The sequence below is a fragment of the Convolutriloba macropyga genome, chromosome 9, assembly GCF_964194025.1.
Source record: "Convolutriloba macropyga chromosome 9, txConMacr16.3, whole genome shotgun sequence".
Classification (NCBI taxonomy): Eukaryota; Metazoa; Xenacoelomorpha; order Acoela; family Convolutidae; genus Convolutriloba; species Convolutriloba macropyga.
The window spans coordinates 37,520,376-37,539,362 of record NC_134476.1 but is presented as its reverse complement, the minus strand read 5'-3'; the positions used below and the strand labels follow the sequence as shown (position 1 = coordinate 37,539,362).

At 34.7% G+C, this 18,987-nt stretch overlaps 1 protein-coding gene across 1 annotated transcript in view; it reads left to right on the top strand.

Moving 5' to 3' along the window:
• The window catches only part of LOC142345766 (thimet oligopeptidase-like), a 112,677-nt gene that overhangs the window by 78,676 nt on the left and 15,014 nt on the right, over window positions 1-18,987 (top strand). The window contains exons 6-10 of the mRNA XM_075398083.1: window positions 125-277; window positions 600-719; window positions 2,152-2,274; window positions 7,551-7,718; window positions 10,643-10,848. Of these exons, the coding sequence (XP_075254198.1) occupies window positions 125-277; window positions 600-719; window positions 2,152-2,274; window positions 7,551-7,718; window positions 10,643-10,848 (770 nt within the window). The remainder of the gene's footprint in view (window positions 1-124; window positions 278-599; window positions 720-2,151; window positions 2,275-7,550; window positions 7,719-10,642; window positions 10,849-18,987) is intronic.

The following is an 18,987-nucleotide window of genomic DNA, read 5'->3' as shown; positions in this document are numbered from 1 at the left end:
AATTTGAAAAGTAGGAGGCTAAATTTGAAAATTTTACACTCGTAAGACATGAATGTTGAGCTTAAGTTGTAACGTGATTTAATGCATTCCAATATCAGAGTTTGTTATTGGTTGTGTTGACTAGGCTAGCATCCTGGACTATCCGAACCATGCTGACTATGTGTTAGAGCTGCGAATGGCCAAGAAACAGAAGACAGTTGCCGAGTTCTTAGCCGACTTGTCTGCCAAACTAAAGCCTTCTGCAGAAAAGGAGATGGCACTTTATCTACAATACAAGGTTAGACCATATGAGCATTACACAACTTATGCTGAAAATAAAACCTCGTGCTGATTAAAATTTTATAACACTTGCAAAAACCACTAAGATATACCGGTAGATGAAAAAGATCCCTATTTTTTGATCCCGTATTAATGAGGTGCAGTTGCAGTGCTATCAAATTTTGCGCAATGGTGATTACGAGTTGATAATTATACGCAAATATTCTACTGAAATATCTGTGGTTTCTTCATTGTCCAATGTCAACCCATGTCCCCAATGATTATGTTACGTTTTGTATTCAACATATTTAAACCTGATAGGCAATAAGCTTGTGTTGTAGGCAGAAGATGCAAAAGAGAATGGGTTTGAGAACGATGGCAGAATCAACATGTGGGACTTCAGGTACTACATGAACAAGACAGCTGAGATACAGTACAGTGTAGACCACGAGAAACTCAAGGTCAGTGTTCTCTCCGATCGTAAGCAAGGTGAGAGAATTGTTCAAAAGTTGATTCTTCTGTTTTTAATAGCCGCACAGCGATAGCTGGGGCTATTATTGGCCTTCTCTTGGTTTTTTTTGCAATTCAAAGAATTTGAATTGTATTGGGGCGCTGTTTTTTTAAGATCTGTTCACGCATTTTCATGATTTCTGAAGTCAAATTGGAGTAGTGATTTTGGTCACGCCGAAACAGGAAGTGGAGCGAAAAAGCGAGTGGTTTTGCGGCGTGAAATTTTTTCGCTCTAAATTTAAAGTAGAGTGAGAAAACGGTGTTTGAACAAAAATTCGCTTTCTCGCTAGTGGTTTTTTGTTCACATGCGGCAATTTCACTTTGATTTTTACTGTTTTTTTTCAATTTTTTGGATGGGATTTTTTTCTAAATGGTTTTCCCAATGCATTCTCAGCTCATTCTAGGCCTAGTTTTTTGTTTGAATTGAATTTTCATTTCTCGCTAGTGGTTTTTTGTTAGTGGCATTTTGACATTGATTTCCTGTTTTTTTTTCTTGTTTTTTGATCTGATTTTTTTTAAATGGTTTTTTCAATTCACTCATAGTCCATTCTTGGTCTAGTTTTGCTGTTTAGGCAATGAAAATTCTTTGAATTGTACGTCAGGACTTGTCCTGCTATGTTTTTTTATTTCGTCGTCATGATTTTTGTTACGACCATATGACGTCACAGCCACTTTTTGTTCATTCGTTCATGCAATTTCAACTGAATTGCATGTGTGACGTCATTTTTCGCTCTTAGTGGAGCGAGTTTTCGGTTCATTCGCGTGATTAAATTTTTGGTCACTTTTGACTTACCTCACTCTCAAAAATGACTTCCTCACTTTGAAATTGACCTTTATTTACTTTAATTCAAAGAGGTAAGGTCAAATGGAGGTCACTCTAAATGAAGGTTATTTGAGATCAGCTAATAGAGGCAGCAATAACTTATACAGATTTTTAATCAAAATATAACAGATCAGCCTTCAATGAAAAGACGAATTTTTTGGTCTGTCTTTTTTACTGTTTTTTTTTTAGACTGCCGATCTACGAATCTATTGCGGCTATTTTCTGGCAATCTGCCAGCTATGTTTTTAAAGGTCAGAAACCATTTTTATATTTTGCCAGAAAAACTAGGGATTGTACTTCTTTCGTTTTACTTAAAATCGACATAAAGCGGTTAATATCGGAGCTTTGACCGAAATTTCCCCTAGGCTACAATTTATTTTCCACTGTTTGCTCCCTGTGCTTTAAATTTTTAAAACTTTCTCTATTGATGTTCCTACGTGAACAGATTTTGTTAAAAACTACATTTCTGTGACTCCTCAGCATCAATGTTTCAGCTATCCGTTCAAGACAAATTTAGACACGGTCAACTTGTTAGACTAAATTAAGACGGCCTGTTTCAGGAATACTTTCCAGTAGATGTAGTGACTGAGGGTCTGTTGGGTATATACCAGCAGTTGCTTCATCTCGAGTTTCAACAGATCTCCGATGGCCCTACCTGGCACCCTGAAGTGGAACTTTATCAGGTGGGCATATGTTTTGTTTACCAGTTATTTTTCAAATTGAAAATTATTCTGCTCATTTAATGGAGGCTTAAGGTCTACTGAGCGCATTACACTCTATTTAAATGTAATAGGAGGGCAATAATTAAAATTCATTCATCTGCATCTGGGAGAAACTGTCGCTCATACAAAAGCTAATCACAAAGTCAGATGTTTCAATCTTAATTGTTTTTCACCTTATCAAATTTGCTCTATTTTTTCTACTGTATGTCCACAAAACATCGCATCTACTTTCTTTCACCTGCTTTGAGTTTCCCTCGTGCAAGTTTTTTTTAAATTAATAGCCGCCGTCAGTCTCTCAAACGGCTATTATTTAGGCACTCTCCTTTTTTACAATTCAAAGAACTTAAATTGTATTGACGCGCTGTCTTTTTATAGCTACGAAGCTGTAAGCTGAGCAAAGCTATATTGTGGTGCTCTTGGTTTTTACAATTCAAAGAATATGAATTGTATTGGGGCGCTGTCTTTTTTTCTTAAGATCTGTTCAAACATTTTCATGATTTTTGAAGTCAAATTAGAGTGGTGATTTTGGTCACGCCGAAACAGGAAATGGAGCGAAAAAGCGAGTAGTTTTGCGGCGTGAATTTTTCTCGCTCTAATTTTAAAGTAGAGTGAGAAAATTGTGTTTGAACAAAAATTCGGTTTCTCGGTAGTGGTTTTTGTTCACATGCGGCAATTTCACTCTGATTTTTACTGTTTTTTCGATTTTTTGGATGGGATTTTTTTCTAAATGGTTTTCCCAATGCATTCTCAGCTCATTCTAGGCCTAGTTTTTTGTTTGAATTGAATTTTCATTTCTCGCTAGTGGTTTTTTTTGTTCACATGCGGCATTTTGACATTGATTTTCTGTTTTTTTTTCTTGTTTTTTGATCTGATTTTTTAATGGTTTTTTCAATTCACTCATAGTCCGTTCTTGGTCTAGTTTTTCTGTTTAGACAATGAAAATTCTTTGAATTGTACGTCAGGACTTGTCCTGCTATGTTTTTTTGTTTCGTCGTCTGACGCTCTTTTTTCGTTTTACGTTTGATCACACAGCAAAGCTGAAAAAGTCAAATTTTCTGAATGACTTCTTCCTCTCACTAACGGCATTTGCTCGCATGACGTCATTTCTCACTCGCTTTAGCAAAAGCAAACTTAAGTTTACTTTGAATTTGTTTAAGGTCAGAGGAACTCATATGTGCAGTAAAGGTCCCTAATAAGAGGCTTCTGTGGAATGAATTTTAACAACTGTTATTAATTTATCGCTGAATATTATTTACCTAGTTTTTTGAGCCATGTCGATTTTAAATTTAGATCTGTATCTGTTTCTATATCTATTATATAGCACGCAGGTCTATTCTTTCGCAGCTATTCCAGCAATCTGCCGGCTATGTTTTTATGATTGGTTCACACTTTTTCATGATTTTTGAAGTCAAATTGGAGTACTGATTTTGGTCACACGGAAACAGGAAGTGGAGAAAAAAAACAAGTGGTTTTGCGGCGTGAAATTTTTTTACTCTAATTTTAAAGTAGAGTGAGAAAATGGTGTTTGAACAAAACTTCACTTTCTCGCTAGTGGTTTCTTGTTAATAGTCGCCTCAGCTTCTCAGTCGGCTATTATAGTGCTCCTAGTTTTTTACAGTTTAAAGAAACTGAATTGTATTAGGGCGAAGTCTTTTGTTAAGATCTGTTCACACGTTTTCATGATTTTTGAAGTCAAATTGGAGTGGTGATTTTGGTCACGCCGAAACAGGAAATGGAGCGAAAAAGCGAGTGGTTTTGTGGCGTCAATTTTTCTCGCTCTAATTTCAAAGTAGAGTGAGAAAATTGTGTTTGAACAAAAATTCGGTTTCTCGGTAGTGGTTTTTGTTCACATGCGGCAATTTCACTCTGATTTTTACTGTTTTTTCGATTTTTTGGATGGGATTTTTTTCTAAATGGTTTTCCCAATGCATTCTCAGCTCATTCTAGGCCTAGTTTTTTGTTTGAATTGAATTTTCATTTCTCGCTAGTGGTTCTTTTTGTTCACATGCGGCATTTTGACATTGATTTTCTGTTTTTTCTTGTTTTTTGATCTGATTTTTTTTAAATGGTTTTTTCAATTCACTCATAGTCCATTCTTGGTCTAGTTTTTCTGTTTAGACAATGAAAATTCTTTGAATTGTACGTCAGGACTTGTCCTGCTATGTTTTTTTGTTTCGTCGTCTGACGCTCTTTTTTCGTTTTACGTTTGTTCACACAGCAAAGCTGAAAAAGTCAAATTTTCTGAATGACTTCTTCCTCTCACTAACGGCATTTGCTCGCGTGACGTCATTTCTCACTCGCTTTAGCAAAAGCAAACTTAAGTTTACTTTGAATTTGTTTAAGGTCAGAGGAACTCATATGTGCAGTAAAGGTCCCTAATAAGAGGCTTCTGTGGAATGAATTTTAACAACTGTTATTAATTTATCGCTGAATATTTTTTACCTAGTTTTTTGAGCCATGTCGATTTTTACTTTAGATCTGTATCTGTTTCTATATCTATTATATAGCACGCAGGTCTATTCTTTCGCAGCTATTCCAGCAATCTGCCGGCTATGTTTTTATGATTGGTTCACCCATTTTCATGATTTTTGAAGTCAAATTGGAGTACTGATTTTGGTCACACGGAAACAGGAAGTGGAGCAAAAAAAAACAAGTGGTTTTGCGGCGTGAGATTTTTTTACTCTAATTTTAAAGTAGAGTGAGAAAATGGTGTTTGAACAAAAATTCACTTTCTCGCTAGTGGTTTCTTGTTAATAGTCGCCTCAGCTTCTCAGTCGGCTATTATAGTGCTCCTAGTTTTTCACAGTTTAAAGAAACTGAATTGTATTAGGGCGAAGTCTTTATTTAAGATCTGTTCACACGTTTTCATGATTTTTGAAGTCAAATTGGAGTACTGATTTTGGTCACACGGAAACAGGAAGTGGAGCAAAAAAAACAAGTGGTTCTGCGGCGTGAAATTTTTGCACTCTAATTTTCAAGTAGAGTGAGAAAATGATGTTTGAACAAAAATTCGCTTTGAACAAAAGCGAATTTTTGTTCAAACACCATTTTCTCACTCTACTTTAAAATTAGAGTGCAAAAATTTCACGCCACAAAACCACTCGCTTTTTCGTTCCATTTCCTGTTTCGGCGTGACCAAAATCACTACTTCAATATGACTTCAAAAATCATGTTTTTTGTTCACATACGGCAATTTCGCTTTGATTTTTACCGTTTTTTCGATATTTTTGATCAGACTTTTTTCTAAATGGTTTTCCTGATCCATTCTCGGTTCATTCGAGGCCTAGGTTTTTGTTTGAACCAAAGTTTCATTTCCCGCTAGGGGATTTTTTGCTCTTATGCGGCATTTTGACATTGATTTTCTGTTTTTTTTTTGTGTTTTTTTTTCGGAAATCGTTTTTCCAATTCACTATTACTCCGTTCTAGGTCTAATTTTTGTTTAGTTGATGACAATTCTTTGAATTGTACGTCAGGACTTGTCCTGTTATGTTTAGACAGCAGTTGATCAGCAAAGCAGTTCAAAGTGAAGTCAGTATCAAAAAACGAAATCAGAAATAGAAAAGGGATAAACCCATAGACCAAATTTAGATGCCCATTACTCAAACTTCGTTCTTAGTTGCCATCTCTATTGCTTATTAATAGCCGCCCTCATCTTCTCAGCCGGCTATTATAGCGCTCCTATTTTACTTCGTCGAACTTTTTTTCGCTTTACCCATTTTGCCGCTTTTTCGATATTTTGCGTGAAATCTTTCTAGGCTAGCGTGACTTCTCTAGGCTAGTCTCACTCTTCTCTCATTCTGTTCAAAAAGCTTCTCAATAAACTTTCCTGCTGACTTCTGATAATTTTAGCAGTTTTCTTCAAATTCTTTGACTTTATTTTTGTTGATTAATCTTCGGACACCAAAGAAAGTTTTATGAGCTTGACCATGGATAACTGTATAGTTTGTGACAATTGAATGATTTTTAATCTAAAGTTTCATAAATTTTGGAGACTTCACCTTTTCAATTTTTTTGGAGAGTTTTAACCTTTTCAGTTTTTCTGCACTTGAGAAAATTTATGCAGTTTTAGATTAAAGTTTCGGGTTAAATTTATTAATTGCTCTTATTGTTCATAGCAATTATTGTAAACGAGTGTCTTCTTTATGCAAAACTTTTGCTTGACAGTTTTTCACTTTTCGAGTGACTTTTACGCTCTTGACTTTTTGCATTTTGCGTGATCTAAATTTCTCTCTCAATCACAATTTCAAGCAGCTGAACTCAATTGGCGGTTGAAAAGTGCGCCGAAACTGGTGCCATTTTTTGCTTTAAATAATAGTGGTATATCAACCTCTAATGTGGTTTTTTGAAGACCACTATTGAATTTCTTAGTCCCATTTAGGCTCCCCTCTCCCGACTGAAGCAGGTTGCAATTGATTAGAGCTCTCACTAGTCTTTCGAAAGCAATTCTTCCGACGTTTAGTCAGTTATGTTTAGATTAAAGTTCTCGTCGTTCTTGCTTCTTTTTGCCTCTTATGAGCAGCAAGACCCCTGTTAGCAAGCAAGTCATATGCTATATAGATATCAGCAAGAAGCGGTTGATTTTGAAGATATAAGTATGAAGAATAAGACAAAATTGCAATGATATTTGTTTTTCCTTTTGAAGTTTTCAATCTTCTGTCACTTAAATTTTTCTGAGCTCAAGTTGTAAATATTTTTCGACCTTCTCGGTTCGTCTTTGCATGAAATTTTACATTACAAATTTTGTATTGAAAATTTTGACGCCAGAAGCTCTAGCGGATCTTGCTATTGGACACCTTGGCTTTCAACGCGCTATTTACACTTTGAATGCTATTATTTCTGTTTCTCTAATTTTGAGACAATGCTTTTATTTGTTTGGTTGGCATTGTTCAATTAGTCAGGTACAGTAGTTTTTAATGTTTCATTCAATACTTTGTATTGTTTTTTCAGGACTTGTCCTGCTAGGTTTTTTTTACTCATTTATCCATTGATAAACCTTTCAAAACGGGATTAACGGGTAGCGCTCAGTGGGCATTGTTTCATTGGACGCCCTGATGTGGCAGTAGTTGTTGTTCAAGTGCTTAGAATGCTCAGCATGCTAGGAAAGTTCAAGGCGAAACGATCAATTTTATAAGTTTTGGCGCCCAAAATGGATCAAAAGTTCATAAAAGTTCATTTATGGGAAAGACCCTACAAACGTTCTGTTGAGTTGCAAATTATGAGGCTCTGCATTGCTTCAGGTGACAGATGCTGACAGCGGAGAGATCATGGGCTATTTCTACTTAGATCTCTATCCTAGAGATGGCAAATTCAGTCATGCAGCTTGCTTTCCACTCCAATCCTATTCCAAGTTTTCCGATGGAAGTGTTCAGTACCCGGTCTGTGCCATGGTTTCCAATTTCCCAAAGGTAAAATTCAAGAGTATTTTGAGAGTCTCCGACATACAAAAGTATCAAATTTAAGAAAACAGGTCACTTTGACCGCCTTAGCAACCTGTTTGCGTATAATTGACCGTTCTCGAGCTCTCATGTTATGACTTAATACTTGCTTGACTTTACATCTTAAACATGTTGGTTCAGCATCGGACAAGAATCTATAATTGTGCACATATGAAAAATGATCAGTCGCGCATCTCGAAGAGGAAAATCACTTATTGGAGTGAATTTTGAAGCAGGAAATGAAACGCGTGAAAAATTTTGGAGAAGTTTTAGTGCTGAACAATATTGAAGAGGAGCGAAAAGAGTGATTTTTGTTCAAACCGCTGTTTTCGAGAGAGAGAAAATGAGGTGATAAAAATTTCTATGAGCGAGCAAAATTTTTTGTTCACGTGCGGCTTTTATAAACTTTTTTTCATTTTTTTGTTTTAGAAATTTGATTATAGCTGCGAAGCTGTAAGCTGGGCAGAGCTATATTGCGGGTCTTTTGGTTTTTTGTTTCATCGTCTAACGCTTTTTTTTCGTTTACATTTTGTTCTAGAACATTCTGTCGCCTCACGTTTTCAGTCTCTCTTTCACTCTTGATCTCGTGATTTTCGTGTGACCTAAGTTGATCGCATTCAGAATTTATGTCTGTTGCTAAAACAATGTTGGTTTTAATAGAAGAGTGTATAAGTGACTTGTATTCTAGTGGTCAATACAGCAGGTTCTTTGGCCGGGGGTCGGTTGTTCAAACCTCTGCGTCGTCAAAAGTTTTTGCACCCAAAATTGTTCTCAAATGTACACCCCTTTGAGAAAAAGTTGGCAGCGATAACTTTTTTCCAAATCTGTATCTATGTTTTACGGCACGCAAGCCTATTCCTTCGCAGCTTTTCCGGCAATCTGCCGGCTGTGTTTATGATATTGTTTAAATTTAAGGGCTGTTTTGATAATGGTTTGAAGGTTTCTGGTAAATAACGTGAATTTTATTAATAGCCTTTGTCAGCCTCCTCTGAACGACTATTATTTATGCAATCTCTTTTTATTTTTTATGATTGAAAGTATTTGAATTGTATTGGGGAGCTGTCTTTTTTAAGATCTCTTTACACATTTGCATGATTTTTGAAGTCAAATTGGATTTGTGATTTTGGTCATGCCGAAACAGGAAGTGGAGCGAAAAAGCGAGTGGCTTCGCGGCGTAAAATTTTTTTGCTCTTATTTTAAAATAGAGTGAGAAAACGGTGTTTGAACAAATTCGCTCTCTCGTTAGTGGTTTTTGTCCATATGTGGCAATTTCACTCCGATTTTTCCTTTTTTTGATTTTTAGATTGGATTTTTTTCTAAATGGTTTTCCCAATTCATTCATAGTTCACACTAGGCCTAGGTTTTTGTTTGAACCAAATTTTGATTTCCCGCTAGTGGTTTTTTCACATGCGGGAATTTCATTTTATTATTTACTTTTTTCAATATTTTGGAACGGATTTTTTTCTAAATGGTTTTCCCGAGCCATTCATAGTTCATTCTTTTTTAGATTTACAGGTTTTTCAGCTAATTTTCTGAATTTTTGGCGAATTTTATCAATTGTCGCTTTTTGTTTTGTTTTACTGCTTATAAGGGATTTAATTAAATGCTCAGGAGTTTTTAGATACCGATGACTGCAGTTCAGTTGGTATTAAACATTATTTGTTATGAGAAACAATACTTTTAAACTGAGAAATTTAAAATTATTTTTCTTAATTTTGCATTTTTTCATTTTTCATTAAGTCTTTAAAGAATTTGGGGACGTGTATAGCGCAATTAATTGTTTCTGCTGCTTTTTTATTTTAGAGTTGATTTGTTTTGGTATATATAACAGAGTAATTTTTGTACAGATTTTGTCGGATTTTCGTGTTTTGTGTTGCTTATTTTTGCTAATTTTTGATTTTGTGTTTTTCGCTACTTTTTACTGTCCAACCTTTTATTCATAATTTTTTAGAGCTGTTGCTAGAAGTCATTGTAAGCTAGAGAGGGTACTTTCTAATTAAAAATAATACAATTTTCTAACTTTTTGTGTTTTTTCTTCGGTTTTTTATTAAATCGGCGTGGTGCTGAATTGATATATGCTAAACCAGAAGTGGTAGTGAAAGTTTTTTAAAAAATGATTTGGAAGAAGCATGTTGGAAATTTATCCACTGTTCGTGGCTAAATATTGTTGAAATTTTGCACAGAATGTTTTTTGATTTTGCCCATCTTTTCCTTTCCCTTACCGCCGTTTTCTCTACTGCTGTATTTTGTTGGGTTTTTCTGTCGATTTAGAGTAATATATTAAATAAATTTAACGTGTCGCATGGTCTTACTCCAATAGCTGTTTTGGAGTTGAATCTTTAAAGAAATTTTTATCGGATACTTCATCATCTTTTCTTGTCAGATAATTTTTTCTTCGTTCATTTTCATGTTATTAATAGCCGCCGTCAGCCTCTCAAATGGCTTATTTAGGTGCTCTCCTTTTTTAAATTCGCTTTACCTTTTGATCACGTTTTTCGTTTTCACATTGGACTTCTGACTTACTTCACTCACTGTCGCCTTTTAAATTCTTTCGCTCATTCATTATGTAGTGAATACGGTCAATGTCGAAAGAGCAAAATCAAAAGAATCAGGATAAACCGATGAAGCCTGGTCATTAAGTCTTAGTGCATTAGATTATCAAGGTTCATTAGAGCGATTGCTAGCTGATATTAGTATTAAGCTTATTAGCTTTCAGTTTAGAAGCTGAATTAACTATAGTTTTGGAATCCAACTAAAACTGCACGCCAAATTAGAACCTTTTTTGACACTGAAAAAAAAACAGAAAAATTTTAAATTCCCGCCATGATCTTCTGTGCGCAATCTAAGAGATTGTAATGTAAGTGCGTCAGCTATCTGAATTAAATGCAATACAGGCAGTTGGCGATACTCCAGCATTGTTTACACATGATGATGTAGAGACTTTCTTCCACGAGTTTGGTCATGTGATGCACAACATATGTGCTAGGAGTGAGTATGCCATGTTCGGAGGAACCAGAGTTGAGAGGGATTTCGTCGAGGCTCCTTCCCAGATGTTAGAGAACTGGGTGTGGCACCCTGAACCACTTGCAAGACTGTCCAAGTGAGTTTCAGTTTCAGTAGTATGGCAACTTTAATTGAGAAAATGAACACAAACATGGTTGTAGGGGTCGGTTTGAGAAAACTGAATCAAACATCAACTTAAAACTTGAAAGTTTACAAAAGTTAGAAAACCCAACAAATCTATAAAATTTGTTATCAAACTCAGAGAGTCTGTAGCGATAAAGAAGAGAAGCAATCTGTAATCACGCGGCATACCAAAAAGTAATGCGAAAAGGTGGAAAACCTAAAAGTTTTCACCGTAAAACAACTGAAAAAAGAAATATTTGATTCAAAGAACAAAAATGCCAAGAAATTTGTTGAGGGTTTGTAACCAAATTACCACTGTGTAAAATTGTTAATAGTCGCCCTCATCTTCTCAGCCGGCTATTATAGCACTTCTATTTTTTTTTACGACTCGAAGAGGAGTATTCCTTTTCTCTCGGTCTTTTTTTACAGGAAGTAGATTTGTTCAAGCGGCATTTTGACCTAAAAGCGAAAGTGAGAAAAGCTGTCTTGGTGAACAGATTTTCGCTAAGCGAGAGCAGTTTTTGATCATGCGCTGCGTTTAGTTAATGACTTTTTGACTTTGAAAAGCAGTTTTTGACTGAATGGCACATAGATAACCGTTTTTAGCCGTTTTTCCGTCTAAGTGGCCCAATTTTTTTGCTTTTAATTTGATTTCTTGTAGAAATAAATTTCATTCGATACTATATTGAAATAACAACCTCGTAAAATTATACCAGTGTTTTGCAGAGCCTCAAAATGCGTTTCAAGTTGAAAATTGGCACATATTTTTAGTTATTTTTTGGCTTTTTTCTATTAATTTCTTCATTTTTGGATCTTTTAACCGTCTTTTTGTCAAAAATCAGTTAATATGGCAACTTCTCTTTGATAATTCATATACTCAATGCCTCTTTCTACCTCGATGTAATTTTGTTTTATAAAATTGTACATTTGCGAATCCGATTTTGGTAGTTTTTTTTCGATTTTCGTCAGTTTTTTTGTTTGTATTTTGGTTGTAATTGCTAGAGATAGTCTTTTGTGCAACATGAGGGACCTTAATTTCGTTTCAATGAAATTTCAATCATTTTTTGGCGTTAAGTTTTTGGAAAACAGTTACTTTTCATAAATGCTGTCTTAAAAGTTTTGTGACAATTTTTTTGGAAAAAATGTTTCAATGTTTCGTATTTATGAATTCTGCTTTTTCCTATTTTTTTGTTCTCTTCAGGAAGATAGATTTTTGTATCGGATGACTAGTTATCTTTTCTATGTCTTAAATGCTGAACAATGAAATGTATTCGTTTTTCTTGAATTTTTTAAATTGAATTTTAATTTTCAAAAATGTCTTTTTGTTAAGGTGTTCCTTTTTTGTGCCTACTAGCATATGTACAAGAAGGAACAAGTGTCTGTTGTTTTTGTCTTAATTGCAGTGATTGTAAGTCTAATTTTAGGTGTTTTCTGATTCTTAATTTTGAGCTTTCTTTTTTGAAAAGGTTTAACTTAGTTTATCTAAGATTATTATCCGTTTGCTCTCGCGATATTTTTCAGATTAGAATCATGAATTATTTGAGGGCAATTGATAACCTTGCCAGGTTTTTCTTACTGTCAGTTTTTTGACTACTTAAATTATTTCGGATTTTTTAACGTTACCAAACGTTTTCAATAATATAAAATTTTGCTGCATTTTGTTCCTCTTGGTGACAGTGGTTTAAGTTTCACCAATTTTTAGAGCAGACCTGGAGAGGTAGTGAGTTATTGGTTTAATACAAAAGGTAGTGGCTTCCGCTGCAATTGCGGTTTTGTTAGTGAAGTTTTGACGCTTCGAGTCGCTTCCGGAATTCTTCCGACTATGTTTTTACTTCGTCGAACAAAAAATGTCGCTTGAGGCCTCATTTTGCCGCTTTTTCAAAATTTTGCGTGAAATCTTTTTGACTTCTGTAGGCTAGTTTCTCTCTTCTCTCATTCTGCTAAGAGTGATTTTGAACATCAGTTGCTCAGCAAAGCAATTAAAAATGAACAGAGTCAGTATAAAAAATTGAAGTCAGAAACAGAAACGGGATAAACCCATAAAGCGCATTTTTAGATGCCCGGTACTTGAACTTTGTTCTCAGAAGTTTTAGTTACTATCTATAACGGCGGCTATTTCCGGCAATCTGCCGGGTATGTTTTGTATTTAACGAATACTTTCAAAAACCCATCGCATGTTTGAGAACTGTTAAAAATGAATCCATACACTAATCAGCGAGGGGGATAGGAAAAATTACCGTTATATAGATATAAATATTAACTACAATTGGAAAAAATACAAAAAGCACTTGACACACTTGATAAGCTTGAAATTTACTGAAAAAGTTGCGGTTTGGTTTCGGAGCCGAAAAAAGCGCTGCTGATCTTGTTTTAATGATGACTGAAAAAGTTCAAAAAAGATTATCTGACAAATCATGATTGACAATTTGTCCTTTCCCGGATTTCAAAAATTCATTGCCGCAAAGCGTGGAATCATTAGAAAATGTATATATTATGGGTCCAAAGTTCCTTTTTCGATCTGATCAGGTCAGCTGTGCGTGTTCTCATTTATGCAAAAAAAGATTTGCTTCGTACCACTATTATGAAGCTTGAGTTCTTGTGTGGTTTCTTAGTGATCGTTAGTGTACTTATTGTTCATTTTTTGAAGAGAGCACCAAAATTTGTTTAATTTTCAACTAATCATACTAGTTTCCCGTGTAAGGTAAAATGAACATCAATCTTATTTGAATCCTTATAGTGAACATATACCCGACAGGCTATATTAGAATTGTTATTGAGCAAGTCGTCCGACATTAGTCGATTGGTTATCTTTTTCAACGTCGACAGAGAGCCACTGAACACCATGTTTAAGCGCCTATCTTAACATGTTTTAATGGCCCTTAAACATGGTTTTCTGAGAAAGTGACTGACAACAGTCGGGTTTGAACCTGGGTCTAGGGTTTGCGAAGCGGAAGCGCAATGAGTTTATCGGGACTTTTGTCCATTAATGTCGCATGCGCGCATGCGTTCCTCCTTTTTCCAATTCGCTCCTTTTTGCACATCTTTTTGTGCTCCATGTCTTTCCTCCTGTCACTATATATCTGTCTCTATATACCCATACCACCTATTCGAATACCTATACCACAGTGTTTGAGCTCATAATCTGCACATGTTTTAAGGCCACTTTAACATGCAGCAAAGGTAAACATGCAGCATTTTGATAAAGGTCAATGGCCGAAAAGCTGCTGTCGCCAAAAGAGTCAATGACCCGAAAGCTATCTATGCCGTAAAGGTCAATGACTGAATAGGCGTGGATGCAAAAATATGTCATTGACCGAAAAGCTGCCAACGACCGAAGAGCTGCGTGTGCCAAAAGGGTCATTGACCGATGTGGATGCAAAAACAGGTGAATGATTGAAAAACTGCTAATACGAAGTGAATCCATTTATTACACGAAAATAGTCCTAGAATGATATGTGTTGATGCATCACAGATGTTGACAGAATAAAGATTCTCTAAGTAATGGTGAATTACCGAAATAAAATCGAAGATCAAAAACGTTACAAAAAAGCTGTGACAAGCTTTTTCGTAACGTTATTAAATTCTCCGTAACATAGATTGATTCGATTTTTGTAATCAGAACTTATTACGCAAAATGTCTGCGTGACCAAATTGGTTTTTTTAAATTATCTATTGCTTCACTGTTTTGAATTTTGTTTAATCGTTTTGTGAGACTGAGATCAAGCAAAATTGAAAAAAAAGTGAAGCAAAAGATCATTCAAAAACCAAATCGGCCTCGCAAACATTTTGCGGAGTTAGTTGAAATTGGAATAATCGCATCAATCTATGTTACGGAGGTTTTTAAAACGTTACACCAAAGCTAGGTTGTCACTGCGGCGTTACTAACTAGCTAATTAAAATTATCTTATATGGACAATTTTCTGTCTCCTATTTCATTTCGGTAATTGACCTTCACTTAGATTAACCAAAAAAAAGAAGGGAAAAGATAGAAAGAAGAAAAAGAGACACGGAAGGAAGCAAAAACATGACAGAGAGAAAAGGAAAGAATTAAAATAGAAAAGAAACAAAGAAAAACGGAAAGAAAAAAGCGAGAAACGAAAGAGAAAAAGAAGAAAGAAAAAGGCAGAAGAAACGAGCACAGTAAAGAGACAAAAGACAGAAAAGAAAGAGAAACGAAAGAGAAAGGATCTTCCGAGAGTCAAAACCAAAAGCACAAATTCTTCGCAGCCTAACTTTATTTGATCCAATAAAACTGACAACAAATGATTAGGTTATTTAAACTTTAGTTGTTTGATCTCAGTCTCATAAAAAGGTTTAAACAACTGAAATTTAATTAACCAAATCATTTGTTGTCAGCTTTTTAGTTCAAATGAAGTTAGGTTGCGAAGAGTTTGTTCTTTTGCTTTTGACTCTCGGAAGTTCTTTGATCTCTTTCGTTTCTCGTTCTTCTCTTTTTTTCTGTCTTCTTTCTTTACTGTCCTTTTTTCTGCCTTTCTTTTGTTTCTTCTCTTTCGTTTCTCTTGGTTTCTTTCTGCATTTTTGTTTCTTTTCTTTCTTGTTTCTTTCCTTTTCTCTCTTTCTTCTTTGTTGCTCCCTTTCGTCTCTCTTTTCTCTTCTTTTGTTTTCTCTTTCGTTGGTCTTTTTTGTTTTCTCTCTTTCATTTCTTTCTCTGCTTCTTGTTTTCTGTCTTTTTTCTTTTCTTCCATACTTTTCTCTCTTTTTTCTGTCGTCTATTTTTTTTACTGTTTCTTTACTGTTCTTTTCTGCCTGTTTTTTCTCTTCTTTTCTCTTTCGTGTCCCGGTTTCTCTTTATGTTTGCTGTCTTTCTATTGTCATCGTTTCTCGTTAAATTCTCGATTTCTTCTATTTCCTTTCTGTTTATCTGTTCTCTTACTTTCTTTTTGCTTTTCCTTTTCTCTCTAGTTTTTCCCTTTATTTTGTGCCTTTCCTTTTTCTTTTTTTTCCTGCCTTTCATCTTCATATTTCTTTTTTCCTCTATTTTCTTTCCTGTTCTTTTTTGTCTGCCTTTTTTTCTGTTTTTGGCTCTTTCGTATTTTTTTTTCGTCTTTTTTGCTTTTCTCTTTTCTGTTGTCTCTTTTCTTTTTTGGTTTCGCGGTTTCTTTATCATTGGTCTTTTTGGTGTCTTCTTTCATTTCTCTGTCGTTCTTCTCTATCTTACCTTTTCTCTCTTACTTTTCTGGCTTCCTTTTAAGTTTTCTTTTTTCTTTCGTCTTTGTTTATTCTTTATTTTCTCTTTCGTTTCTCATGCTTTTTTTCCCTGTCTTTCTTTTTCTTTCTTTTCTGTCTTTCGATGGCCTTTGTTTCTCTCTATAGTTTTTCTTTCTTTTCTCTTTCTTTTTTGTTTCTCTGTTAACTTGCTTTTCTGTTTCTTTTCTGACCTTATTTTCTCTTGCTTATCTTTCTTTTCTCTTGCGCTTATCTTTTCTGCCTTTTTCTCTTTCTTTTCTCCTCTGTTCGCTTTCATTTCTGTTCTTTCTTCTGCCTTCTCTTCTCTTTCTTTTTTGCTCTTCTCGTTTCTTCTTTTTTGATTTTTTACTGTTCTCTTTCTGTCTTTTTTTTTAATTCTTTCCTCTTGCAAGGGTCTTTTTGTGTGCTGTCTAGCTTTCCTCTCTCTCTCTCTTTTCCTATTTTTAATAGCCGCGTCATCAATTCTAGGCGGCTATTATAGCGCTCCTAATTTTTTTACAATCCAAGAAATGGATTGTATTGGTGCTGTCTTTTTTTTATTTTTGTAAATTGTTTTCACACCTTTTTTCATGACTTTGGGCTTTCAAAACGGGATAAACAGGTAAAGCTTAGCGGGCATCAAGTTTCATTAGAGGCCCTTAGCCGCGTTTAGTAGTTCTCAAGTACTTAGAGTGGTGAATCTACTGGGAAGGCCGTAATTCAAGGTTAAAAGGTCATTTTCAAAAATTTTGAGCCCAAAATGTTGCATTTTTTCGTGTTTTCGGATTTTTTGTTGGACCAGTCTGAAATTGAGGTTTGTAAAAGTTGGTAAAGGTCTTTTGCAAGACGTAATTACTTTTTATGGCCATTTTAAGAGCTATATGTATTGCTACACCAAACATAAACACGGTAATTTTTTCTAATTTTTAAAATTTCTTCCAGTTTTTGGAATATTTTTGTTGTTTCAGCTCTTGGTGTCACAATAATAGGTTATTTTATAGTTTCGAGTGGTAATGGAATGGTTTTCAACTTCACGAATTTTACCAATTTTTTTGATAAAACTTGAAGTTCTTTTCTAATTTTCTGACTTTAATTGTCATTATTCATGTTTTCCAGCTCCAGAAGGAGAGAAATCTCGTCTAGTAATTGCTAATATTTTACTGCAAACTTATTGGCCATGGCATCAGCCAATTTTTTCAAGTTTTTTAAAATTGTGGTCAATTTTTAGGTATCTCGAACCTGAACAGCCAAAACATTTCCTTTAGGTTTTGATAATACGTTACTGCATAGTTTCTAGTGGTAATGGGGAATGTGTTTCAAGATTTTGATATTACAATTTTTAGCGATCTTCAAATTGTAATTTTTTTCAAAACTTCTGAAATTTTAGTCTGTCCTCAGTCGCCAGAGGTTTGCTGCTATTGAATTTTCTAGTATGTTATTGGAGTTTCTAGTGGCAACAAAAGTTTTCTGTTTTTTTAGATTGCAAATATATTTTAAATAAAGCTTGCAATTTAAAATTTTTTTATTGTTTTCAAATTTTTTTCGAATTTTTTTTGTCATTTTCTGAGTTTAACTATCTTTATTGGCCAACGAAACTTTTCAATTGTTGCAGATGAGTAACAAGACAGAACTCCACAGAGAAAAAATGAATTTGAACATTTTTTCCAGACACATTTTAGAAAAATATCTTTAAATTTTTCCTTTTCAATTGAAGCATTTGTCACATTTCTTTTAAACGCATTTGTCATTTTTTTCGTGCTATCTACCTTTAGTTTCAAGTTAATCTCTCTCAATTCTTTTGCGTGAGTTAATGAGTATATTGCATTGTGTCATAAATGGCCTTCAGGTTAAAAGCTTCAAGAGTTTTAGGAATTTTTTTTATTTAGTTTGATTCTTTTAGTTTCTCAACTATCAAGATTTCGTCTTTTTAGCTGGGATTGTTCAATTGATCTGCTGGTCAGGTACATTAGTTCTGTTTTTCATTCAATTCCTTGAATTGTATTTCAGGACTTGTCCTGCTATGTTTTTTACTTCGTCTAACAGATTTTTGTTTCGTCTTACCCTGACTTCTTGGAATTGACTTTTTCAATGACTTACCTCACTCAAAAAAATGACTTCTGAGCTCACTTATGAAACTTTAAATTTTATGAATATTTACTTATTAAAGGTAAGTAGTGTGCATCTAAGTAGTGCCAAACATATGCCCTATTTCTTGAATATTAGAGTCTTGAGTTTTTGACTTCGAATATTAATTTTGGGATCTTTTCCGTTTGTGCCCCCCCACAAATATTGCACTTGCATCGGGGGGTGCAAATAAAATGCACCCACTAAGCTGAGGGGGCACAAACGGAAAAGATCCTAATTTTGAAAAGCCCTATTAGGGCTTTCTCATTATAGAGCTTATGTGTATCATAAAAATGACAGTCCGAAGCTAACCCAAAAAGTCTAGTGGTCTATTAAAGGACTGGTGGTCGATCTGTCTATTTTGTTTCTATTGTTGTTTCAATTCATGTAACGCCTCAAGCGTCTATCGCGGCTATTTTCCGGCAATCTGCCGGCTGTGTTTTCTCCTTTTCCCTCTTGGTTTTCGAATTCTGTTCAGCCTTTCTTCTCTTTCTTTTCTGTCTTGCGTTTCTGTCTTTCTCTTGTCTTTCTCTTGTCTTTCTCTTTTCTCTTCAAGTTTTTGCCTTTCTTTTCTATTTTGTATCTTTTCTTCTTCTTTTTCTTTCTTTTCCCTTTTTCGTTCCTCTTTCTTTCCTCTACTCTTTTCTGTTCTTTTTCTTCTGCCTTCCTTTTCTCTGTCTTTTTTGCGCTCTGTAGTCGGTCTTTTTGCTCTTCTTTCTCTCTCTCTATCTCTCTCTCTTTCTGTTCTTCTTTTCTTGTTTGTTTTTCTCTCTTTCTTCTGTCTTACTTGTTTGGTCTCTCG